The following is a 27256-nucleotide window of genomic DNA, read 5'->3' on the forward strand; positions in this document are numbered from 1 at the left end:
TTATGAAAAGCATGGCACCCGTAATTGCTACTTACTTACTTAAAACACTTAAGTGTCGTGGTGATGACAAGCAGCACCTACTTAACACTGTGCTAAGTAGTCTCTGCAGCATGACTTGAAAGGGTGTCTATGCTAAGCATTGGCACTCGGCAATGTTTAAATTGGACTTTTTTTTCTTTTTCTTTTTCTTTTTTTTTTTAACTATTGTTTCTTTCTCCAGCTAAATTTTTTACGGACCTTAGACCATCAGCTGACAAAACAGGATGCGTTTTCTAGCACCGCATCACCCCTCTCATCCTAAATAATATAGATGAATATAAATAGATAGCGTATCTACGCATATGAACGATGCGGGGAGTAGCTTTAAGGTGGTACCCGGCTGAGAAAAAGCACAGTAGTAACAAGCTATGGAATACTACATCCACTGTGGTCCTTCGCTGCGGGTCCTCCGCTCATTAGGAATCCCCACCGATCACCAGAGCGGATGCCAGCATCCCCCACGGGCGATAGGCACCCACAGCCCAGGGGACCCCGGCAGCCACGGGGGAACGGGAGGCGGCGGTGCCCGGAGGCGGCGGCCCGGCGGGGCAGTGCCCCGGCAGGGGAAGGGGGCGTGAGGAGAGCCCATGGCGGCGGGGACGTGAGCCCAGCGGGAGGCCTCGGGCGGGGTTCACAGCACCCCCGCCGCTGCGAGGCCTCCCTGCCCGCCCCCGAGGGGCTCTCCGCCCCGCCGGGGGTCCGCGGCAAGGGGGGCCGGGCCCTCGCCTTCCCTCCCCTCCTCGCCTCGCCTCCCTCCGGCTGTGCGGGCGGGGGCGCGCTGCGGGCCGCAGTCCCCGGCGGGAGGTTGTCATGGTTTCCCGGGTCACATGTGTGCGAGGTTCCCCCGGCGCGGGGGGAGGAGGGAGGCGGCGGGGGCGGGGAGGCTTCAGTCACGGACGGGGCCGCCGCCGCGCCAAGCGTGGGGCGAAGCGGAGCGAGAGGCTGTGGCCGCCGCCGCCAAGGCTGCCAGGGAGCCGCTGCCCCCCGCGGATCCGCCCACCCCCCCCCTCCCCGCCCCGCTCCGCTCCGCTCCCACCTGCGCCGCCGCCCGCCCCTTTCCCGTTGCCCACGGGCGATCCGCCGGGCGCGCCTCGTCGGCGGGCTGCGGACCCCCGGTCCCGGCCTCTCCCCCCTCCTCCTCCTCCTCCTCCTCCTCTCCCCTTCCCTTCTCCCTCCCCCTTCCCAGCCAGGCTGCCGCCCCCCCGGCCGGCCCCGGCATGAGCATCTCCATCCCGGCGGGGCTGACGGAGCTGCTGCAGGGCTTCACGGTGGAGGTGCTGCGGAGCCAGCCCGGGGACCTGCTGGAGTTCGCCCTCCAGTACTTCGGGCGCCTCAAGGAAGAGGCGGCGGCGGCCAAGTCGGCGGCGGCGGAGAAGGAGGCGAGCGGCCGCAAGGCGGGCACCCCCGCGCCCGGCCATGACAGGGGCAGCCAGCCGCCGCGCCGGGCCCCCCCCGACGCCCGCGGGGTCAACTTCGCCGAGGAGCCCATGCAGACCGACTCCGAGAGCGGCGAGGAGGCGGAGCCGCAGTTCCCGGGTAAGGGTCCCCCGCCTCGCCCGGCCCTGGGGGGGTAGAGGGGGAAGGAGGGAGCCGGCTGGGCAGGGCGGGGACGGCTCCCTCAGCTGTCCGGGCTCAGGTGGGCAGCTGGGGAGGGGAGCAGGAGGATGGGGGGGGGGGAGCTCCGGCCTCAGCGGCCGCACGGCTATGTGAGGGGCGGCCCTCGGGCGGGGTGTGCGGGGGTGTGTGTGGGCTGCGCACAGGCCCCGACCCCCGCCCCGGTGGTGGGCGGCAGTGGGGCCGGGGACGTGAGGAGCCTCGGTGACCGGAGAGTGGATGGGACGAGGCGGCCTGGCTCGGCGGGCAGCGCCCCCCCCGCCTCCGCCCGCCTTGGCGCCGAACAACGGAGCCCACGGGAGGTTTCCCGTCTCCCGCCGCAAACTTCAACCTGCCGGGTCTTGCCTTTTGTTCGGCGGTGCGGGAGGGTGGGCGCGCAGGTGTCACCAGAGCCTGCAGCTCTACTGCTTACGGCGTATGGGCCTGTAACGTTCCTAACAGATCTGTACGTGTCCTTCTTATAAGAGCAAGAGAGAGCAAATCTACATCTTTGTAATGGGTCCAGTGGTGCGTCTGCCTTAGAAAACACCTCTCATGGGCGTGTTACTGTATTTATGCGCTTGATTAAGTGTTTTACATAGATGTCCTTACGTGTGTTTCAAAAAGCAGGGCACAATTTAAAACGTAATGTCTTCTGGAAAGCCGGGGTGAAATTGTCTGCATGGTAAAAGGGCCTATGGAGCAAACATAGCTGCGAGGACAGCAAAGAACGTATGCGGTATCTTTGTGTGTGAGGGTACCACCTATCTGCGTGCAGCCAAGGATACCTTATCTTTGTGTGGCTGACGGGCTGTACTTAGAGGCGATGGCAGTCCCTCAGCCGCTCTGATGTACGGGACGGGCACTAACTGTCTGTGAAGGGTGTGTAGCGCTTGTCTTTGTGTCGTGAGCAGGCTAACTGAAGGGTCAATCAGTACGGTTAGATGCTGAGAGGTCAGTCAGTAAGGTTGGATGGAAAAGAGAAAGCGTCCAAGCACCTTTATCGTTAGCTTTTTTTTTTTTTTTTTTTTTGAGAACAGCTTGAATTTGAAGTATATCTCATCCAATCATTGAAGCATTCATTCCTCCAGGTCATGCTGGAGGTAGATTTGCTTAGCAGAGTACAGAAGCCAGCTGTTTGCTAGATGAATATCAGTGCAGTTTTAAAAACAATGTCTTATGTGCATTTTATAAGGAAAAAATGTAGATGTTAAGAACTGGGTAAGTTTTCTAAATGCTTTATGTTACACCGTAAGACAGTCGTCATTCTTTTCATTTGTTCTTTGCAGCTACACCACGTGTTTAATGAGAATTTGAATCTGTCAATCAGGTTCTGCAGATTTATGTGGTAATTTTGAACCCTAACGCTGATTATGTGAGATTAGTAAAAATCCGGAAATTTGCTGTCTTTGAAAATTGTAATGGTGATAATGTGGAAGAACAAAATTATTATCTTAATTCACTAACACTAGACGTGTTTTTCAAGCATGAATTATTATAACACTAAACAGACTCACTGGTGAATGGAGAACTGGAATGTTGTATGGAGGCAAGTGCAGAAATGTAGCTTGATTTATTAGCATGTATATGTTACGTATGTAAAACTTTACAGGTTGTTTTAAGAAGCTTTCAAAGCTTTTCTAATGAATACCTCTAATCAAGATTCTGTTGATACTCTTTTTGTTGTGGTCATGAAGAAGGAAAGCCATTATTGTCAATGTTCTCATTAAGGGACATGGTAGAATGACTTAGTTTAACTAGTTGGTTTATGCATTTGACAAAAACCCTTTAAAATAGCACGTTTTTAAGTCCAATATATTTGGAAGTTGAATTGTACTATGGCTTGTAATTTTTGTCAGTTGGAATAATTAATAATTAAAAGTAACAAAAATGGAAATATTTATGAAACCACGTGGAAGGTGAATAATAAGTAAGTTATAGGAAATGATTACTAATGGTGTGCTTGTGTATGTGTGTATCGTGCAGGAGTGTGTAGTTAAAACTCAAATTTTATGCCTGCCCTGAATATGCATTTTTTTAAGGTAACATAACAATGTGTCCACTCAGCCTTTTGTGAAAAACTGGAGGCATAAAGGCTTGTATTCAAACCATTGTTTAATGGGTTTAAATACCAATTTTAAAGCATATTTCTATTGTGCTTTTGCTTTCCATTTCTGTAAGTAGCAATTCTTAAACTTAAGTTGGGGGGATTATTTTTTTTCATTTGTTTTCCTTTTGCCTTTATGAATAATCAGGCATTCTATATAGTCAATTTGTCCTGTTTGTATACTTCTTTCATGCAGGAGAGGAAAACAAATTGGAAAAGTTCATAAGCAAATGTACAATAAAAACCTCTGGGAGGGAGTTCAGATCTGGTGATGGTATCTTTTCTTTGTTAAGGCAGTACACTTGAAGTGTCAAGCTGACAGTATTCCTTAATTCAAACAGGACGTTGTTGAGAGCTCCTTGTAAATGTTGTCTCCAACCCTTTTTTTGGTTTTGTTTTGTTTTGTTTTTTTTTTTTTTCTTTCACAGTACATGTCTCTAAATACCTACAAGCACTGCAGTTGAACTCTTTGTCGGTATTAGCTTTGTCCTTGAAATGCATTTTGGAAGGTACATCAGTGTTATCCTGTTACAGAAATGATGAGCTGAGGCATAAGCTGTACTTAAAAGAAAAAAAAAAAAGGGGGGGAAAAAACCCTATACTCAGGATTAAGAGTCATATGTGACCCGTGAATGAAACTCTATTCAGGTCCTCTGCTGTGTCCATTACATCAGTTGTAGAAATCAAATAAAGGTGAAAGCAGTTACCTTGTCTGGAGGGAGAACTTTTGTTGTATTGGTGTCATAGTTCTGAATTGGCACCTGGAATTAAGGTGACGTCTGAAATGACAGTCTTTAGGTTTAGAGCATTTATGTTATCCCCTTCTGAACACACTGCTTAGTTTGTGAATAATTTTTAGGTCTTTTAGTTGAGTTTTGGTTTGTTTTTTTGTTTTAATATATTAAGTTGTACTACACGTGTATATTAGCATTAATCAGTGACCACAACTAATTCCTACTAATACTAATAGCAATTACTAAATTGAATAGGACATACAGATAAAAATAAGCCCCTTTTTAGCAAATTCTTCTAACTTTTTGCGGATTTGAAGTGCATATTAAAATTTATTATGCTGTGTTTGCAAAATTTGAAAACGCTTAGTTATTTGTTCTTTTACAAATGACTATACTTTTTACATTACAGCTTACATGTCGATGTGCAACTTATTTTGACGGGTAATAACCCATGTAACAGCTGTTTTTAAATATTTGCCATAGCTAAAAATTCATATTCTATTTAGCCTTAATATGAATTAGTACAGATGTTTTTAGAGGTAACATTGCTGTACTTTAAACTCAAAAATTGCAATGCTGTATTTGGTGTCACATAGCCTCTGTTTACTTTGTTTTTCTTTTGTTTTACTTTGGTTTGTTTTGGTGTTTTTTCTCAGATAGTAATGTATTTTAACAGGAAAATACTACAGCTGTCCCTCTCCTCCCCCGTGTGCTTCTGTTGGTGTGTTGGTTGCTTTGAGTTCCTTCTTTGAAAACTTGAGCTAGAAAATGCAAATATGTATCTCAGCTTTACCCGCTGATTATGCTCAAATAATAGAGATCACTGCTTAGGTAAAGCATGTATTCTAGTTTACGCTATCAATGTTAAAGGCATGTCTTTATTTTAGTTCCTTTATTCAGTCTGAATTGCTTTACATATATGCTGTTCATACAAATTTTGAAATAATAGGTAAATTTTAGAAACCAGAGTGTCAGAGAAAACTCTGCACACAACCACATCCATGCCAGCTTTGTGATGATAAATGGTACTGTGTCAGTTCTGTTAACCGTACTTACGGTTTTCTTCCTGAAATTAAACAAAACCAGAAAGCACTGAACAGTTTGTAACCTTTCTGTAGGTCTGTCGGGTAATGATAATGGGTAGGTTAGAGCAGTGGAAAGTTAGAGCAATGAGAGCAAGGGGGCAATATGAAAATATGTATAGGTTGTAGTAAGATATCATTAAATCGGGGACAATGTAGAAAAACGTGAATTTTTAAAACATTTGTATATTCAAATTAAAATCTGGGTTATGATGGGTGGCTGAAAGCATTACTACCTAATGTGTGCTTAGCCAACTTTAGGAATGAAGTTTTAATAATTTCTACAGTCACTCATCTGAAATACAAAAAGAAGTAAAGCATTATCTGTATGGTTATAAGGACGAACCTAATCAGACCCAGGCTGGAGCAGCCTTACTGCAATTTAGAGAAATTTCCAGTTACAGGTGAGTTCCTTGAGGGCATGCGAGCATGGCACTGTTGCTGCACTCCCTGGCATTGTTTTGTGGCTATACCTCCTTGCAGTTTTCCTGATTGTGTCCAGTGTGGTTCAGAGCACGGACACCATTCAGGACAGGTGTTGGGATGCAGAAAGCTTCTGGAGGGAAAGGAATTTTATCTGTGTGGATGGGTGCCTTGCTGGTTCAGTAGGCCTTGGTGGTCAGGGGGTGGCCACTGGCCACTCTTATCTAGTGATATATGCAGTCACAAAACTACAAAGCTTTCAATCCTTGCTGTAAGTCTTCAGGATAATAGAGCTTTTTGAAATAATGGTTTCCAGTATTTTTGACAGGAGCAAACTAAAATATTTTCTTTCTGCCAACAGTTGTTTTGGAAAGCAAACCTGAGCAAGTTGGCAGTTTAGTCTCTTTTCTTTTTTTTTTTTTTTTTAATCCCTTAATCTGACCCAGCTGTTTTATTCAGGTTGGAAGAATTGCAGTCCAAAAACTGTTTGACAAAATTACAAGCAACTAGAAGTGTGAACTTGTAGTGGGTAGCACTTAGAAGACTTTCTAGTAAGGAGTTTGGTTCCCTCTCAGACATGTATATATTTGTGATTGTAGATGAAAAGCATACTTTTCCTATAACTACTTGAGTATTTGTGTTAAGAATTTAGTTGAAATTATATCAGCCTCCACTCTGAAGTATATCTGTATCCCCACTGAAAACAAAAACAGGCAGTGAAGGTGTCTCTGCTGGCTATTAATTTGTTAAAATTTGTGTCTGTGCATTTAAAAGAAGCAGGGGAAAATTCCAAAGACCTAAGGACAGAGAAGTAGTATAACTATACCAAAACCATTTGAATTTATCTCCAGCTTCTTTTTCTCTAAAGAAACAACTTGAAACTGATTTTGGCTGACTGCTCAGCTCAGAAAAAGAGAATAGCATTAATTCAGGAAGTGTTGGAAGACATAAAATTTTGTTGGCGTGAGTTTGTAATGATTGCATTATGAATGATAAGGTATAAACAGTGTCAGTACTAACATTTGCACACCAACACACTGTTTCTTGCACGTATCATGTCTGTTTTAAAGGAAAACTGGCTGCCTGAAGAATGCTCTAGGAGTTTTGTGTCACTTGCTGACTTTGGTTCAGTTTCACAAAGAAACCATACTTTTTTTTGTCCCATGTTTACTCATGTTTATTCATTTACATGAATGGAGAAACAATTACTTTTTTTTCTTTTTTTAGTGAATGTAATAAATATCTGTCCGTGGACCCTAAGAAAGTGTCTGTTTTTAGAATGTACTCTTGTTGAAGTTATAGAAAACAACGTAATGACCTAGTGTTTGTAACCTGCACAGAGGTCCTTCATGCATCTGTTGAGTAAGATAAGCTTGGTTTAATACATATATATGTCAGGGTTTATCCCCAGTCTGTTATGCAAAAGTATTGTGTTCTGTTCTCTAGTTCTGTCTAGTGAGAACCCTTGGTCTGAGGGAAGTCTACCTTAAATAGTGAAATCTCTGCAGACTCATTGCCCTTAGCTGCTCCTGTAAATCTGGAACATATGGTTTGGAAATCGCACATTTAGGTCACAAGGTACAGATTAATCAAGGTACGGGCTGCTGCCCCACTTCTGGTTTTCCAGTATCAAAGATGACCTCTAGATTGGGCAATTTCATTTGTCAGGACAGTGATGAAAGAAACAAGAAGGCAAAGTGGAAGGCAGGACATAGAGGCAGAAAAGGAGCCAGTGTGTGGTAAGGAAAGTGCAAAGGTAAAAGCAAGAGGAAGGAGGAGGGACAGAACTGAAGTAACGGGAGGAAGATAAAAGAATACAGAGCACAGGTGAGAGAGTGAGCATTAAATTATCTGCTCTTATTTTCTCTACCCAGATGTAACCCTGCTCTCTTCATGTATACATCCCAAATTTATGTAATGAATTTCCTACTGAAATTCTGTTTGGCTTATAAAAGTATTTTGGAAAAGCATAAATGCAAACTTAAAATAAAATCAGTGGTCAGTGCATTGTATGAATGTGGACTTGGTCATTTACGACCTTTTAAATATTTTGACATGGTCATCTGTCATATTACTGCATCCGGAGACTCGTAACACCTATATTCTATTGAACACATATTCTAATAAAAATTTCAACCTGAGTTTTTAATGGAGAATCCAGATTGTTCTCAACCGATTTCTGTTTAAAATAAAATAAAACAAAACAACAGTAGTGGTCATTGTCAAGAAAGTCAGTAGGCACGTGGGTACAGCTGCAGTCTTCCTAGAGTGTTGATATGGTTTTGGTGTTGATGGAAAAATGAAATACTGAATAGTACATAACAAACACTTAGTGAAATGTCGCTTTCTTTAGCGCTTAATAAAAATCACAGTGGTTATTTCACCAACTGTTATTTTAATGGGAATGCCTTAAAGTCATGCTATAGAAAAACTAATCCCACTCCAGGTTTGAGCTCTTCTTTTGAGCTTCAAGTGAGTGTAGTTAGGGAGAAGTTCTGTGCTTTAAAAAGGTGAGTGATTTTAAAAAAGTGAATGAAGGAGGGAGAAGGCTTTGAGAAAAAGAGCCATTTAAAATGGCTCAGAGTTCTCTGTTGCTGGAATAGGTCTTGATGTACATGAATTAAAAGAAAAAGAGGTGATCTTACTAGGGATGATAGATATAACACAGACTTTTTTGTACTGTAGGTTGTTAAATGGATGTGGGTGCATAAAAGATGAAGTCCAAGTATGCGTTAGTTACTGCGTGCTAGGTAAATCTGTTAAAAGAAATATGCACATCTAAAAGTAGATATTATGACCATAAACATCAATTATGGTATTGCTTGAAAGCAGTCTTATGAGAATTCTAAAGGAAATACATACTTTTTTTTTTTTCCCCTTTTCTTTGGGACCTTGGATGATGACACATAAGTCTAGATAGCTTTTTCTAGAGGTTTTATATGGAAAACCCTTATCCTTTCAGGGTGCCCTTTCAGGTTCCCCTTTCACTTGCTGGGTAGGAATGGTAACCTGTTTACTTCATGGAACTGAACAGGATGTTCTTACTGTGAATTTTGATCATGATGAGTAATTACAAACTTTGTTTTTTATTTAATCTTTTTCTTTATAGAATACATTTTTGCTCTGTAGATCAGTCTGTGGTCATAGTACTAAACAAGATGTTGAAGAGGGTGGATTTTGCCTTTAAGTGTCCGTTGTTTTCTCTTTATGTTTTACTTTTCTAATTGACTGGTGTTATTATGTTTTTCCTTGAAGAAAGGCTTCATGTATGTTAATTCTATTTTAGATTTAAAAATTCAAATAGCTCTATTTCAAGTTTTTGTGTATTTGATGATAAAAATAGCAGAAGTACTCATACAGAATTTCTATTTGCAGTCTCTAGGCAGTGTAATACATGAATCCAGATTTAAATTGATATGGCAAGTAACATAGAAGACATACAGTTTTGAGGCTCCGTCAAAAAGATGATGTTAATTAAATGTCCAGTGCCTCATTCAGCGTTTTAAATGATACCATGTCACATAAAAAAGTGTGAGATCTGAAATGAAGGTGGATGTAGACAGGCAAGGGTGTCTGAAGTGCATGGGAGTAAAATGCAGGTTGTAGGCACGAGGTATCCACAGAGTGAACTGAACAAAAGCCGTATGGCAGTTTGCCATCCTTTCCATAAAGGGTATCATTTTAGCATTGCTGCTCAGAAAAGTAATTTACAGACCACAGATAAAATGAGGAAATTATAAGGAATGAAATAATACAAAAATCAAAAATTTTAATTTAGCCTTGCCTTATTGTACTATAACACTCTGGATAATGGAAGGTAGAGTGGTAAAAAACATGCTGTAACAACAGAGAGTGTTTTTCACTTGTATGTTTGCCTCTTAAATTGCTGTGCTTAATGATATTAATATTAAGAAAAAATCAGCAGAGCAAGAATTTGAAGCTGAGAGCTTCGCAGGTAAAAGCTGATCATGAGAATAGCTTTCTTACACATACTGTTCCAGTTATGTGACTAAAGTGTTTTTTTGTAAAGCTGGGCTAAAAGGGCCAATTAGTAAATATTGTGAAGACTTTCTTAATGGAGGGATGAGAAAATTGCTGTATAAAATAGATTTTGAAAGGAGGGGAAGTAACATGATCTTTCCTGCTCGGAGTTGTTCCAGATACCATCCTGCTTGTGTAAAGATAACAGCATCAGCCCCTTCTGAATCCCTGTGATGCAGATGTGTTTTTATAAATGGTGATAGTCTCTTTGCGGTATAACTTTTTAGCAGACGTGTCTATTGTAAAACATACCAGACAGGAAGAAAAGAAATCCTTGCCCAACATGGGAAAGAACACATTCCTTGCAAAGCCGCAGTATAGACTATAAATAAAAGATGTACAGAATCCTCGGTGTTGGGATGGATACAAGCTGGAACCAAGTGTAAACATTCAGACTTGCTAGCCTGAGAGCACAGGCTGGAAGGTTTGGTGTGTTTTTCCATTTTGATTTTAATGATAGAGTTGTAATGCTGGTGTGAAAAATAAAATCCATTGCTGTGAGTTATAAGGCATTTGTAACTGTTGCAGGATATGGATTAGCTTGAACTCAGGCTGTCCATAGCAACATTGTGGCCTTTTCTGGATGTCCCCACAAACAGGTATATGTTTCCACTACACTGATCTTGTCCTTCTAATTTGTTTCCTATTACTTTCAGTACTGAACTTTCCCTTTTAGATCCTCTTTCTGAAGCTGTAACACGTCTTTTCATTGATGCTTAAGGAACTCCATCGTTAGGCCAGTAATTGCCCTTGGTAAAAAGTGCAGACTAATGTCTCAAGTCCTTGAAATAGGTGTTGATCAAGATTTTTTTATGTTTTGCTTTCTAAGGTTTTGCAAATGAATGTCTACAAGCTAGTAAGCACGTTTAAACACTCTTCCTGGATTAACAGTGGTTAAGAGCTTTAATGACAAAAACTTTGTCTAATAGAGAGCTGGGATTGTCCTGACATTTTGTGTTCTTTTCTAAAACAAAGTTTGTGATACTCATCAAATACAGACAGAAACAATTATGTGTGTACAATTAGATGTGTACAATAGGCATACGTTAACATTTTCTTAAGGCTTTGAACATGTTTTCTACCATTCTAATAAAACCATTTTTTATCATGAATGAGTTTTGAAAAACATAAGTTTTCAATTATAGACACTATTAAACATTAGAGGAACAGATTTTATTTTTTTTTTCCAGTTATGCCTGATTTCTATTGAAATTGAGGAGTTAAGATCTAGGTACCTTTATAGATCTGCTTCTGCATGAGTCTCTTTAGTACTAGGCCCAGTCATAGTTTTATCTTTAGTTCTGGGTGGGTTTTTTTTTCCATTTTTAAGGCATAGTGTTTTCATTTTCCAGCCATTTCGTTCAATACCTTTGAGTAACGTTCAGGCATCTTTCTCTAAAAGCCATCTTTTAGCTGATAATTTATCTGTCTCTATTGGTTTTTAATAGGTACTCAAAACATGAGAAACTCTGATCTAGCCTTCACTACTACATTATTTAAGCATTTGTGAGGTAATTTAAATGTAGAGTTAATAGCCTTCCTTCCTGTTACCTCAACCTACAGGAAATATTATTTAGTGGCTAATGCATGTATAAAAAATTGGTCTGAAAGTAGATAGATGGCTATTTGTTCTTAGATACTACTAGCTTCAATTCTTGGTAAAATTTTATCTGCAGTATTTATCTACACGTCTCCCTTGCTAATCTGTCAATTTTGTCCTTCTGCTGGAAGGTAGCTGCTGCTGGCAGGTGAGGTGGGAGTAGGTGTAGATTCATTTCCATTATCCACCTTGCAAAGAGAAGTAATTTGTTTTTCTGTTTTTTCTTTCTTGGGAACACTAATAAAATGGAGTCGCTGTTTTAAGTGCACCCTAGTTTGCTGTCTCTCTGGAATGTATTGTCATATGAACATGGCCCATTTAGTTATTTTGGGTTGTGGCCTCAAAAAATTGAAAAAAAGAAGAGAACCCATTGCATGCTTTCTCTAAGTCCATTCTTCAAGTCATTGCATTGAGCACGGATGCAGGCTTTGGGATGCATAAAGAGATTGGATAGTCTTGAGGTCTTGGGAAGTCTCAGCTGAAGAACAGTTTGAGCTTGTGAGAGAAAAGTGTGCTTTCCATGCAAAAATGAGGTGTTTGTCCTCTTCTCTGACTTTGTTTTTGGGGAGTTTTGGGAGTGTGGCATAGCCCCTAGAGTAAAGTTTCTTAATGTGAACTTCTGTAAATACTGCTAGATAGACCTGACTTTCATGCTACTGCCAAAATTGGATGTCATAGATCCATTTCCACCAGAGAGAGGGGTTTTCTGGGGAGGTTATATGGCGCAGAACAGTAAAGCAATGAGTTGCAATCTGCTTCTTCCATCTCAGCTATCTTTTTCTGCTAAAGGATCTTTCTCATGCACTGGATTTAAAAAAAAAAAATAAATAAGAAGAAACAAATAGTAGTAAGAAACAGTAAAAGACAGCAACAGCATTTCTGGTATTCCTGTTTTTCACCTTTTGTTGCTGTTGGGAGTGTATCAAGTGTTTTGTGTTCCTTCTTTTGCTTTTAGCAATATGCAAAATTAAGAAGGTTTCTTGACCTCCTATTTGTACGGAAGCTCAATCAGTGGCTAATATCCATTTCCCTTGCTTTGAGATAAAGGCTTATTTGCAGTTCTGCTTGACAGTAATAGAAGATAAATCACAGAAATGTATGCGGTTGCACTTTGCAATCAAAAGGAGGCAGGTTGGTATTTACAATTGTAGCATGGCACTCATGGGCTTTATAGCTGTAACACCAGATAATGGAAGACAAACTGGGAGCGAGTTGAAGTCAGGCGCATGTATAGGCATTTTGGAAGAGGAAAGCTCTCTAGGATCCAGATTATTGTAGTGAACCAGATCATTGGTATCAGCCTGTACCTCATTGAGTGCTTACTGGACCATACTTTATGTTAGAAAAATGTTTTTACATCTAACTCTGAAAGAATTCTGGCACTATAGCATCCGAGTCCTTGACAGAAGCAAAACAAAGCATGCAAATGAGCTTCAAAAAGGAATGTCCTTAAATCCTACAGGTTAAGGAGCGTGTTAGCACTTCTCCCTAATAAAGCAGGCCATTTGTTACCTCTTCTGGCTCGAAGGTGACCAACCTGGGGTCCCTTTCGGGGAGCTGGTCCAGGGAACTTACCGTGCGGCGGGAGGTTTCCAGGTGGGCACTGCCAGCGGGCTGGGCACCACCAGGGCCTCCTGCCACTGGCATGGGGAAATTCAGCCGTTGAGCAAAATTATTTTTCTTCTTTGCATGTGCCTAGAGTTTTATGTGCTTTCTGAGATGCGTTTTACTTCTGAGGAAGGAGTTATCATTTGTGGCAGTAGTAGAAGTCAGTATGTTGCAACCTATCATCTCACCTTCAGCATTTATTTCAAGTTCATCTTCAGTGGAAAAAAAAATGTTTTGAAGTTTTGAAGTTTTGATGTTTTATTTTCTAAAGCTGTTATGCAGTTGCTTGTGAAGAAATAATAAAACTGACTACGCAGCACTGAACATACAAACTGGCATATACCTCTATTGTTTCTTTAAGTCATAGCGTAAAAATCATAGTGTGAAGTTACCCAGCACTCTGGTTAGTATGTGTTCATTTCAGTTGGGGGAAAAACAAACCAAAACATTTTTTATGGCCTGAAAGACCCAGTTGGTATATGACATGGAGTTTATATCATACCTTTGTAACACTAATTTTATTGAGGAAGCACATTACTGAAGGTACATTACAGTGTTCAGATAGGGGCAGCACCTGAGTGCCTGTGCTTCAGAGCCATCTAGTACTGGTGTCCACAGCCGTCTGGTGCTGGCGTCCACAGCCAACTAGTACTGATCAGGAGGCCAAATGAGGCAGACCAGTATGGAATTTATTTTAACTTTCCTTCATGGTGGGATAGCATTTTGGTTTCAGCTGCTGATTTTCACAAATTAGCAGGAACTTTTTTGCTTTGAGGCTTTCTTCATTGTTTCATTTAAGTTCAGGAGCTGGTAAGGGGAACAAGCAAGTGGATAATGTAGCTGTATAACCATGGACCAAGGTGAAAGAAATGAAGCAGGAAGCAGTTTTCTGGAAACGAAGTAGTTATTACTGACAGCAATTAATAGCAACAGGGCATGCAATAGCTCTTATTAATTGCCTTTTTTTTTTTTTTTTAAAGCAATTGGTATATTGTTTGCAAAATGAAATGACTCTTGCTTGTTTCCAGTGTTTTAAATGGTTTGTGCTGAAACCAATTTAAAATTGACAGGTCAAGTTCTGTGGAAGCACACTTTCCTTCTAAATGTCAAGAATAGAAACATAATTGCTATCAGACTTAAGGCAGTTACCTGTTACTGTAACTGACACTCAGAAAGTAATAGGAAGGAGTCTGGTTATTGCTGAAAAGTATTTCGTTGTGATTTTTGTTTTGTTTTCATTTGGAAAAGGTACAAAGGTCAGAATATGAACAGATGCACTGTTTTAAAAATGTAAAGGCAGAGCCAAGAAGATTTACGCATTCATTCCGGAAACTCTACTTTATGTTTACTTCTGGCTAGGAACTGACATTGTTTAACTTGTGTTCTGCGTTCCAGGACAAAACAGTTTATAGAGCTGTAGAGCTACCCTTTTTATTTTTTTTTTTTTATTTTAGGTGAAGGGATGAGTTTAGCTTTCTTCTCAATGTTAGAGTTTTTTTATGGAGTACATCTTAGGTAGTGAAGTTTGTTTTCTCTATAAAACTGGCCTCATACTTTTTCTTGCACAAATTGTGTATTAGAGATTCAACAATTGCAATGGTTTCTAAAGATAATTTCTCTTAGTGTAGTTTATGTTTGATGTTGGTTTCTGTGTTTATAGACTGAGGAATTGAATGCATATAACTGATTGTACTTCAGGGAGTGGAAAGAAGGTTGAAGTTTTGTAGTCTGTAATTGGAAAGTCACACAAATTCCAGTTAGACTGTGAGATGAAACTCACCTCTGGATATAAAACTGTCACTTTTTTCTGTTTGTGTCAAAAGGAAGTTTAATCATAGCTTGCAGTTTTAAAAATTTCTTTTTGACAATCAGTAGTTTTGATTTCCAAGATAATGTGTTATTATTATTTGACTGCTGTTTTCTATCAGTCAAATCCTACGTGTTTTATGCAAGTCATTTGATTTCTTAGTTACCTCTAGTTTTAATAGCAAAAAGGAGAATTTGGCTCTGGAAACGTGAAACAAATGAAAGAGGCATGTTAATCAGAATTATTGGCATGTCTGTAAAACTGGGTAGCGTTCATCTTTAATACTTCTAGAAATTTTAAGGTCATGATACAAGAACACCTACAGGGCCTATGAAACTCTATGATTTAGAAAATGCATATATGTCTATTTTTATAGGCTGGCCTGATGAAGCTCTTAGGGTCTGTCAAGTTCGTGATAAACACATTTTAAAATGAGTGTATATGGTGCAGTATAGTAACTGAGAGCAACTTTTCCCATATCCTACCAGTCATAAGAGATACTTAAAAATTGAGGAAAAAAAAATAATTAAATACTCTGTGGATCTGGATGAAATCCACAAGACAAAGGAATTTGGACCAAAGGCTAAGGTTTGGTTTCTTCTAATCTCATCCCTTGATAATCATCCTTCAAGGAACAAGAATGATCTAGCAATTAAAAATAGGACTCTGAGAGTTAAGACAAATTTGGTTAAATCTCCATGTGTATCACAGACTTGCTGTGTGCCTTTGAGTAGTTTGCACTGTATGCCTGAGCACATGCTGTAACTTGGTAAAATGGAATACTTGGTAAAATGGAATACTTGCCATCCCCATCTTTGAGGGACCTTAGAATCATAGAATCGTTATGGCTGGAAAAGACCTTTAAGATCATCAAGTCCAATCGTTATCTAACTCTACTAGGCCCACTTCTAAATCACGTCCCTGAGCACCATATCTAGACCGCTTTTAAATACATCCAAGGACGGTGATTCAACCACTTTCCTGGGCAGCCTGTTCCAGTCTTTGATAACCCTTTCAGTGTAGTTTTTCCTAACATCTAACCTAAAGCTCCCCTGGCACAACTTGACACCATTTTCTCTTGTCCTATCGGTTGTAACTTTTGAGAAGAGACCAACACCCACATCTCTACAACCTCCTTTCAGGTAGTTGTAGAGAGCAATAAGGTCTCCCCTCAGCCTCCTTTTCTTCAGACTAACAAGCCCAAGTCCCTCAGCTGCTCCTCATAAGACTTATTCTCAAGACCCTTCACCAGCTTTGTTGGCCTTCTCTGGACCCCCTCTAGCACCTCAATGTCCTTCTTATGCTGTGGCGCCCAAAACTGAACACAGTATTTGAGGTGAGGCCTCACCAGTGCCAAGTACAGTGGGACAATCACTTCTCTAGCCCTGCTGGCTACACTATTCCTGATGCAGGCCAGGATGGCATTGGCCTTCTTGGCCACCTGGGCACACTGTGGCTCATATTCAGCCAGCTCTCAGTCAACACTCATAGGTCCTTTTCTGCTGGGCAGCTTTCCAGCCACTCCTCCCCAGGCCTGTAGAGTTGCATGGGGTTGTTGTGACCCAAGTGCAGGACCCGGCACTTGGTCTTGTTGAGGCCTTGACCCATTGATCCAGCAATGTGTGCGTGAAGGGCTGTGAGGGACTCATGTAGCACTGTTTAACTGCAGTATTTTAAAAGGACTTCCAGTATCTAGAGTCCAGGGCCCAGCCGATGCTAGAATTTAAGACATTTTTGTCTGGTGTATTGTTTTTTTTTTTTTTCTGGCCAAATGTAGAAAATTATGGATTTATCTTTCACTGAAATGTGCAGGAATACATGAATAATCAGCAAAGCTCTTGTAAACAGAGGAAACCTATGTGGTCTGTTTAGGCTACAAAGATTGCCTATAAAAGCAGTAGCAAAACTGAGAAAGCTTTAGTGATTTTTGCCATTGTCTTACTTAGGTTATATCTGGGCCAGCTTGCCTTCTTCCAGATTTTATCATAGGAGAGTGCCGGTGAGGTTGTTGATAACCGTGATATTGTGCTCTAATGAAAAGGAGAGCATATTCCCAAATGGACAGGAACTCATTTAGGGGAGTGTGAGGGCAGAGCCACGGGACAGGCTGGGGATGCAAACTCTGTATGAGCCTGAGTAAGAGGGAGCAAGAAAAGGCAAAGCCATTTGCTCAGTCAACAGCAGCCCCAAAACCTCCACAAATCTGCCATTGCGGGGAGTGGAATGTGCTAGGGGTGGCCTTGGGTAGGTGCAGCCCCAACAGCCAGTCCTTCTCCACCGGAGCAGACTGCCACAAGCACAACCTCACATGAAGCAAATGCAGAACTGTCTTGTCTACACACTGAAGAGATTAGTGCATGGCTTGATATTCCTAATGCATACTGTCATTTACCAAATTGTTTATACAAAAAACAGTTTGTGGTTATTAATATGGACTCCTGCCATATAACCATTACAGAATCCTACATTAAACAATATGATTTTCTGGTCTTAACGTGAAGGTAGCATATAGACCCAGCCTATAAAAGGTGAATAAATTTGTCTGGTGTAGGTGTTTTTAAAAACAAAAAGTTGTTCTTGTTTGCAGGTTGGTGGTTTGTTTTTTTTTTAAATCCACTAGTAAGACAAAAAGTAGAATTCAATTATTTTTTCTTGTTCACAATCATTTAAAAAAAAATAGCAGTAGTACTCCTTGTGGTCACTTCTAGTACCCTAATGTGGATACTGGCAATATAAATTGGAAGTATTGTTTATCCTAAGTTTACAAAGTTAAGTGTCCTTTTTGTTTTAGAAACCTTTTGAAGCAGTCTATGTTGTGGTTTTTTTTTTTTTATTTGTTGAGAAAGCAAGGAAGAAATGTTAGAAATTTACAAGTGTGTTATAGAAATGGATTTTATTTTTTTCCACTGAGAGTATAATGTAAAACATGCCTATTACAGTAAGTGAAAAAGGAATTCTAGTCTGTCGTCTTTGTGGACACTTGAACATCCAGATCAGTAGGTCGGAGTCAGGCATCTTATCTGCTTTTTAGCATGCTTGTTTGCACATTGAATTGGCTTCAAGAGAAGAACTTTCAGTGCTTGCCCTTGGAATATGGCATGGCCTGGAGAATAGGGCATTTTTTTCCAGAGGTGTGAGTTGCTAGTCTGACATGTAACCCGTCAAGCAGATTCATCCCTTAGGTTTTTTCTCCTTTTTTGATGCAGTCTTGACCTCTTCTGCTTACCTGCTCTAAAAGAAGTAGTATTTCTTCAAAGGCAGTGGAGATTGGGGGAGGACACTAGACAGGACAAGTACCACTTCATCAGACACAGTGTAAAGAGTTTCTGCCATGTCCCCAAAGCAGAGAGTCTGAGCAAGACTCCAGATCTCCAGCTACATCTGTTGGTCTGCCTGCATTCTGTCTGTATATAATTCCCTGTTCAGTACCCACATCTCAAATTATCCACCCAGGTAGATAACTGTAAACAGACAACATGAAAAAGCGTGTGTCGAACTTCTTGGATAGGTCTAGAGGGAAGGGATCTTTAGGTCACGACCACATACGTTTGTTACAATTGGTTTTAGCTGTATTTCAGGTAATCATGTCATTATCAAATGTAATTTTGCTAGGGAATCCAAATCCAAACTGGGAGCACAGAGTTTTTTGTTGCTTTTGGGTTTTGGTTTTTCTGTTTTTTGTTGTGTTTTTTTTTGTTTGTTTGTGGTTTTTTTTGTTTTTTTTTAAAGCCCTCTGGTGGAAGACCGTTATTTTATGCCAAGAGTTATTCCATTGCCTGATGACTAATCAGCCCGTTGGAGAGTTTATTATCAAGAGTCATGGAAAGTTGGCCCCTGGTAGGAATCTCACAGATAGTTACTGAAGGAAGTCAGGACAACATTCTCAAGCTTCGCTAGCCAGGAGCAGAATGAAATGGGAGTGAAAGTGACTGTGATGCCGAAGTTTACTTACAACAGATGCAACTTTTCAAATGCTGCCCAAACTATTGAGCAAAACAGAGTAGCACTGAAAAATCCAGTACTTGTCATTACTGGACATTTCTGAATGTGATCCCAAGTAATGCAGCCATAAGACATAGTAGGATGCACAGTTTTTCATAGTTTCATTGAATGCTTTTAATGTGTTGTGGTTTGGGCGGCAGAGTGGCTTGTGCTGGTGTGGGCTGCGGAGTGGCTTGTGGGATTTAAGTAGCAGCAGCATATGTCATATAATACCAACTCCTGCACCGATTTTTAGTAAGAAACCACCCCTGAAACTCATTCAGGACAATCAACAACAAAATCATGGTTTTAAGCAAGTAACATTCATTCTGGAAATCCAAAAGGTTCCCAGCCCCTAGCTCTCATGGTGTCAATTTGGCATAAGCATAAAGAGCGAAATAAACTTTCCCCAGGTAAAATCAAAAGTGTAATTTTTAACAGAATCCATTACGTGATGCCAGAGATACTCAGGTAAAACTGTTATCCAAGTTATCGTGTTGTAGATCTGTATTCCAAACCATAGCAGAATAGCACATTTAAACCATTGCATACAAACACAAAGAGCAAATAAACCATACAACACATTCAGCAGGTTAAGCAGTGTTGCATCAATTAACTTTAAACAAAACTCTCTAAAGGCATGATACAACATTTTGCTTAAGAATGACATGGTGTGAGCTGCTGTTTTAATTTTTGAGCAAGCTGGAATTCTGACTATTCAGGCAATCTGTCAGAATCCTGGTTGAGCCCCGCTTGTGCCCCACATTGGGTGCCAATAAATCTGTCATGGTTTGGGCTGGACTGGCCACTGAAACGAACGAGACATGCTCTCCTGGAAGGCAGAGGAGGAAGAGAGAGAGAGACTTATGAGTTTAAAAGAAAACTAAACTACTTTAATGAAAATATTAATAAAATAATAAAAAGAAAGTAATGAAATATATACAAAACTGTATCAATCTCCCAGGATGACGATCATGTCACTGGCAGGCACTAGGAAAGTCCCAGACTGGACTCAGTGACGGACAGGAACTGAATTCCGCATCTGGATTCAGGAACGCACAGATCGGGATCAAAGGCAGACAAACAGAGTCCTCCTTGGATGCCGGCCATTGAAGAAAGAGGGCTGACTCTTTGATCCCTCAGCTTTTATACTGAGCATGAGGCAGATGGGATGGAATACCCTGTTGGTCAGTTTTGGGTCACCTGTCCTGTCCACTCCTCCCCGCAGGTGGAACCCCTCTATGCTTTTCCACTTCTGACCCTCCAACGGGGCAAATAACCAAGTTAGCTCTCCTCGGGTGTTATAGCAATAAGGAGAAGCAAGAGCCTGTCTGTATGCTATTCCTTGGCATCAACTATAAACATAGGTCTTACCACTCTGAGAGCAAACAGTGTCTGCACAATATGCTGTTAATTTCGAAGCGTTTGGTTAGTTAGAAGAGGCTGAACTACAAAGTAAAATTACTGAACAGAAAATTAGTTCTGTTTTACCTCAAACCAGGACATAATGTTACTGCACTGTAAGAAGAAATCAATTGACAGTAGATAGGTCTGTGTATTTGCACTTTGACCATATCTCTCCTTGCAGGCATTGTTCATGTGCTACCAATAATCCCTGTTTCACACTAACAAAACAGAAGGTGCTGACGTAAATTGGTATCTGCAGCTTCCTTTGGCCACTTCTCACCTCCCTTGCACAAGTCAATCGGTTCAGGGCAGAAAAGACATATCTTATTAACCTGTCCATAAGGTCTGTTCGCACTGTGGGATCTCTTTGACCTCTCCATTCTCTTGAGAAATGAGTTATTTGGTCTTAAAGGCTCCATAATCGGGGCACAGGTACTGACTCAGAGGCAGTTTGAGAATAAAGACTAGATTTATAAAGGGGCTCAAGTGACAACATTTGTTATCATTATGAACAAATTTTATCTTTGGGGCACAAAAATCTCCATACCAAGTTAGGCAACTGAGCTCTCTATTCGTTCTCTATGTGTTCTGTGTAGTCTGGGCTACAATCCTGGCATGTTCTGTGGAAGTTTTGAGTTGTTACCATGGAAGAGAATAACGGTTTGAGATGAATGCAAGCCTGGAAAAAAAGAACCTAAACAAAGATGTTATACCATATATATGCTATGTTATTTGTTGCTGTTTGCATCTTGGCACTGGGACAGAAACATGCAGCAGCATGGGTCTGTGTTTGATCATGGTCATACAAATGCTGGCACAGTGGTATCAAGACTGAGTACGAGACAAAACTCTGTTGTACTACATGTTAAGCTCTGAGGTACAACATGTTCTGCGTGCTTACATTTGTGAGAAGAGGGATACTGACAATGGAGTATCATGTTCCAAAACTGAGAGGTAGCTGTTCAAGGGAGAATTTCAGGATCAGGATTGTGGTGATCATGGAGATGAGGTCCATGGTGTGTTTGCCCTTTGTTCAGTAGCTAGTTGTCACGAGGCAGTGGGTACAAGGAGTGCTGCCTGGTCACTTGGAAAGTGGTCATCCCTAATTGCCACCATTCTTTACCTACCCAGTTATGGGGAAAATGACAGCCAGCTGTAAGATCCTCAGAAGATATCATTCTGGGTAATTGAAACACATTAGATAATGGACTTTGCTTACACAAGTTTCTGCAGCTCTTTTGGCATCGTTAACAGAATGATATGTCTGTGTGGTGCTCCTTTGTGTGGTTCTTTATCAATAGGGAGAACAATAATTTGTTTTCTTGCAGGTCATGTTTTTTTGCCGTTATTGGCAGTCCTTCAGTTGGTCTGGCAGGTTTCATGATGTCTTCAGTAGCACCTGCATTGCTGGTGCCATGTTGACAGTCTAATATGCAGCTAATTCAAGATCAAGCTTGTGAAGATTTGTGGAGTCACTTAGAATCATAGAATCATTTTGATTGGAAGGGACCTTTGGAGGTCGTCTAGTGCAACCTCCCCTGTAATAAGCAGGGACATCTTCTACTAAGTCAGATTGCTCAGAGCCCTGTCCAATCTGACCTTGAATGTCTACAGGGATGGGGCATCTACCACCTCTCTGGGCAACCTCTGCCAGTGTTTCACCACCCTCAACTGTAAAAGGTTTCTTCCTTGTATCTTGTCTAAATCTTTCCTCTTTTAGGTTAAAGCCATTACCCCTTGTCTTATTGCAACAGGGCCCTACTAAAAAGTTGGTCCCCATCTTTCCTGTAGCCCCCCTTTAAGTACTGAACGGCTGCAATAAGGTGTCCCTGGAGCCTTCTCTTCTCCAGGCTGAACAACCCCAACTCTCTCAGCCTGTCCTCATAGGAGAGGTGCTCCAGCCCTCTGATCATTTTTGTGGCCCTCCTCTGGACCTGCTCCAACAGGTCCATGTCTTTCCTACATTGGGGGCTCCAGAGCTGGACACAGTACTCCAGGTGGGGTCTCACAAGAGCAGAGTGGAGGGGCAGAATCACCTCCCTTGACCTGTTGGCCACGCTTCTTTTGATGCAGCCCAGGATACAGTTGGTCTTCTGGGCTGTGAGCGCACATTGCTGGCTCATGTCCAGCTTTTCATCTACCAGTACCCCCGAGTCCTTCTGGGCAGGCCTGCTCTCAATCCCTTCATTCCCCAGCCTGTATTGATACCAGGGTTGCCCTGACCCAGGTGCAGGACCTTGAACTTAGGTGTCACTGTCACCGAGGATTCTTTGGTGACCTTCTCTACCCCCTTCCTTGACTCATAAAGCTGTTCATGATGGTCTACCTGAATCACAACTGAGGTCTGTATAGTTAGTGCATCATCAGTGGTCTTATGGATGTGGATAGTGGTTTTGACTGTATGAAAGGGAGGTAGAGGCTTGCATTATTAAAGGTGAATCTGTATCCCACCTTCTCCCTGGAGTAACGTTTGCATGCTGGCCTGCAAGTTTGTGAGGGTAAATGACAGCAGATATTGCAAGGGTACTGAAGGCCTGTGTTAAAGTAAGTGCAGCTACCAGCACCAGCTCTGCTTCATTCACTTGCCCCTGAGAACTGGAAAGGCTAAATCACAAAGGGTGCTTTGGCTAACAGCTTCACTGTAATCCCTGACAGCTGCGTGCAGTAATTTAGCATTGCACATAGATGGGAAGTGAACAGTAAAATCTTTTCTTTTTTTTTTTTTTTTTTTTCTTTTCTCTCCCTTCTCTCCCTTTCCTTTGGCTCAACCTCTCAAATGTCACCACTGGTAGCCCAGGCTTTTATGTTGCTGGTGTTATCCAGGCCTGCAGCCTAAAAGTGTAAGGACTTACTAGAAACAGAAAAACAAAGCCTCAAAATATCACAAACCCATTCTCAGAAAGTATACCTTGACTTGTAGGACCTGAGCTTGGGGAAGGTGTCAGCCACCAAGTGAAGTGACTCCAGTGGATGTGTTCCTAGCTGGTGGGAGGACACTGGGACTTTTTCATTTTGTTGTTGTTTCACTTGCTGGTTTTGTTGGCTGCCAGACAACGGACAGTTTGTCTAGTGGTAGGAGGTATGTTATTTGTAGGCTGTTAAACCAGTGAGACGTCTGACCGGGAAACAGGCGATATGCTCTGCCTGTGGATTGTGTTAGGTTTCATCAGTCCATGTGCTGGAACCAGGAAGCACCATACTGCCAGAGGTATCATCAGCAAATTTTTGAGGAGCTGGCATTTATGTGGTAGGAGTCAGGACAGAATAATGCTCAAGTGCTTTTTCTTTTTGGTCATGGTTTTCTATTTAGATGCTTTTATATAATTTTTTTTTTTTTCCTGAAAGAGTCTCAATGCCATTATTCTCATTATATTCAACCAATAACACTTGGGGTTTGGGATTTCTTTTTCTTATAGAGTCGCTGTGCTCTCTGAGGTACATCTCTCAGCCTTTCTCTAAAAACAAGTGGGAAAATGTGCTTTGCCTGGTGGTCTGAAAGCTAACAAAAGTGTTTGGTTAAGTTCTGACCAGCTGAGAATGAATTATCATGAATGCAAGAGAAACTCCCTTTAAGTACCTAATGTTCTTAAAATATACATCAAGTCCAAAATCTTAAATGTTACCAGCAAGTGAATAAGCAGGCAATGCAGATTGCAGATCATACATAGTCACATACTTCTTCATCAAGGTACTTTGTAGCACAGGTTTCTGGCAAGGTAGTACTTGGAAGCAGGCAGAGACTTTGTATAAAATCTTGACTTCAGAAAGTGTTAATGGTGTTTGCCCATGTAGGATTTGTTGTAATAACCTAATGGCAAAGTGACAAAAACATGAATAATAGTAGGAAAGCCTGAGTCTTAAAGGTTTTGAGGCTTTGGATTAAACACATGAATGTGTATGGGAGAAAGCAGTTATGTTCACAGTTGTTAACCCATATAAAATAGATGAGATAATTATAAACTCCATACAAAGGTGTACTCCCTCAGAGAAGAATACTGACAGCCATGACATCTTCTCCAACCCACTACCATCAGTGAGATTGCAACGTTTTTCCTTTGTAATAAATATAGCTTGCAGGTACTGTCAAGAGACAAAAACCGTAGCCAAAAATTTTATTTACAAAAAAAAAAAAAAAGCCTGTAACACAGTTGTGTAATAGTTAAGGGAAGCTGTTGGCTACCAGGAATTCAGGAGAACAGGTCACTTGTAAAATCTTGTGTGGTCTTGTTTGCAGTTTGACAGAAATACTGGTTCAAGGACAGGTGCAAATTATTCTTCATCTTATGGGATTGTGATGAAATGCCAGTTTGATAGTTTTACAGATGAGCAGCACCACCCAACTGATTTGGGCATTGCTGGTAGAGCTTTGGCAGAATGACCACTTTTTCTCCCATTCTGACTAGGAACATGCATACATTAGTAAATATGCTTCAGGCAGCAGAATTAGAAAGCAGAAAAGAACATGAAATTGGTTCTGAACGCCTACGCTGCAGTGTTAGAAAGCAAATAACCGTAATATTCTTAAAATAGCTTATGAAATTTCAAGTGGAAAGAAGCTATCTACAGATGGTAGGAAGATAAAAGCCTTACTGACATTTTGTATCAAATGGGGTTTAGTAACAATTCTAAACTATGCTATGGCTATAGCAGAATATTCCTTGGAGATGGTAATGAATTGGTTAGCAAAGAGGGATGTTACCACACGTGGTGTTGGGGTATAGCGACCACATTAAAAAAACTAACTAAAAAAAACCCAGCCCACTCTTCCAGGCAGAAATAGGCAGTTTGGTAAATTGTACAAAACACAGAGTAGAAGAAAACCAGGATCTATAGGTGGTGACCAAGCTAAACCAGCGCTCCAGGTCTTGGGTTTTGGCTTTGTGAGAAGGCCTGTGTTTTCATAGCCCAGGGCACGTCCCAGGAAGACTGACCTCCCTCATACATTTATTCCATTGGTATTTTTAGGCTCAATTTCATACTCTCTTTTTGCTTTAGAAATACGTTGTCTCTGGTGGGTAGAAATCTTCTCATATATGTAGCATTAGTTTTCATCATATATACCGAGTAACCTGGGGTTGAGGGCAGCAGGCACTCCAGGCCAGCGCTTCCGCAGAGGTACACATCTTCAGCTTGTGCCTAGACAAATTCTAGCACAAATTAACTTGTTGCAGCTTCTGGTATAACTGAGGATTAGCAATATTGCTGTGAATGATTTTAATTTTTTTTTTCTGTTTTCTTATCTAGATGACTGATTACTTTTAATGAGATAATGACTTAAGTGTATTGGTCACAGCAATGATGAGGATGAATTTGTAAAGGGAAACGTGCTGCATGTAGCACTGTGTAACAGAATGCATATTTCAGAGAAAAAAAATTCAATACAGCAACATCTTCACTTAATACGTTTATGTTCTAACATGAGATGTTAATCTGAAAGAAGTGATAGATCTAAAAATAAAAAAAAAATCCCAAATCTCAAACAAACTGTTTGGGTGGGAAAAGTAAATACGCTCTCCAAGAGCAGCGTTTTGTTCCCATAATGGGCTGTGACAGCCCATTTCACTGCGTTGGGTCATTGGTCTAACACATCAGACAGGCATTTCATCTTTTTATTTTCAGTATTAGTAATTATGTGCAGCATCAATTATTCATAAGAGCTGAAATCTCTTAACTGATAAAGTGGGAAAGAATTCTTTGCCTCTCTTTCGAGGTTTGTGTTATGACAGGTTAAATAACCAGCCAACTTATGGTGTAATGACTGGCTGTATGTACATGTCAAAACATGACCATGAAAGTGTGCTGCTCCGTAGTAGCATTTAAAAAACAAATATATTTAACTTCAACACTAATTATAACCCGGAAATTATGCAATTATATATTAGGTTCTCTGTTTATTAAATGTTTTCAGGGACTCCGTGTATAACATTGCTGTTTTACTGATACCACAATGATGTGTTTAAATGGATGCACAGAGTTTTCATCTTCAGCAAAGCAAAACCTGAGATATTTATCCACGTATTTAATTAACGTGCTTGTGTGGTGATATCTTAATAATCGATGAATTAGTTTGCCAAAAATTTTACTGAGCTTTTGACATGAGTTATCAAGTCAAGTTTTTGGGTTTTGAAGAAATAATTTGTGGCTTGTTACTGCAGAGTCATCAGAGAGAGGTGAGGTACGAGAGTTTGCTGTTTGGTTTTGATTTGAAGTAGCAACTTGTGTGTATCACCTGGGAGCTACATGTTAGTATGTGGAATGAAATACATAAAGAAGAGCAGCTTTCTTCTGTGCTGCTTTTGGTGGCCCTTTTTTAGGATAGTTTATGTATTTGTAAGGATAAAATAAATAGCTGGGTTTTTCCATCTCATCTTTCTTTGGAGGTTATCCTAGGAGACCACTGAAATCCTGTGCAGCCTTTGGAAGTGTGTGGTGTTGGGTTTGGAAAGGGACAATCCTAGTGTACTAGCACATAATTCTGGAAATATGAGCTCCAGAGCTAAATCGCAAGGAGTACAAAGCAATTATCCACTGTAGTTTTAAATTATTGTGGCTATAAGGGTTTCCCAGCTTTCTTGAGAAACTGTTCTACAGTTAAATGGAACTAATTTTCCAGACTGAAAAATGAAAAGAAGTAATCTGTAGAACCAATAAAAATCTCAAAATTTGGTTTTGACTAACTGTCTTCAGGACTACAACCTCTTGTAAATTTAGTTTAATTTGTTGCATATTATAAAAATGAGGATAACAGACTATTCTGGTTTCTGTATATTTTTATTCTTTTACAGATATGTTGATGTAGTCAGAGGTAGGAATAATTATGTATATATTGGTTGT

The 27256-nt window shown here is 40.9% G+C and overlaps 1 protein-coding gene across 1 annotated transcript in view; it reads left to right on the top strand.

Moving 5' to 3' along the window:
* Positions 1-1256: 1256 nt before the first annotated feature.
* The window catches only part of PRKAR2B (protein kinase cAMP-dependent type II regulatory subunit beta), a gene marked incomplete at both ends in the record, with an annotated part of 93714 nt that continues 67714 nt past the window's right edge, over positions 1257-27256 (top strand). Inside the window, one exon of the mRNA XM_082498506.1 lies at positions 1257-1575. Coding sequence (XP_082354632.1) covers positions 1257-1575 — 319 coding nt within the window. The remainder of the gene's footprint in view (positions 1576-27256) is intronic.

The sequence above is a fragment of the Vanellus vanellus genome (genome assembly GCF_965231255.1).
Source record: "Vanellus vanellus genome assembly, chromosome: 1".
Classification (NCBI taxonomy): domain Eukaryota; kingdom Metazoa; phylum Chordata; class Aves; order Charadriiformes; family Charadriidae; genus Vanellus; species Vanellus vanellus.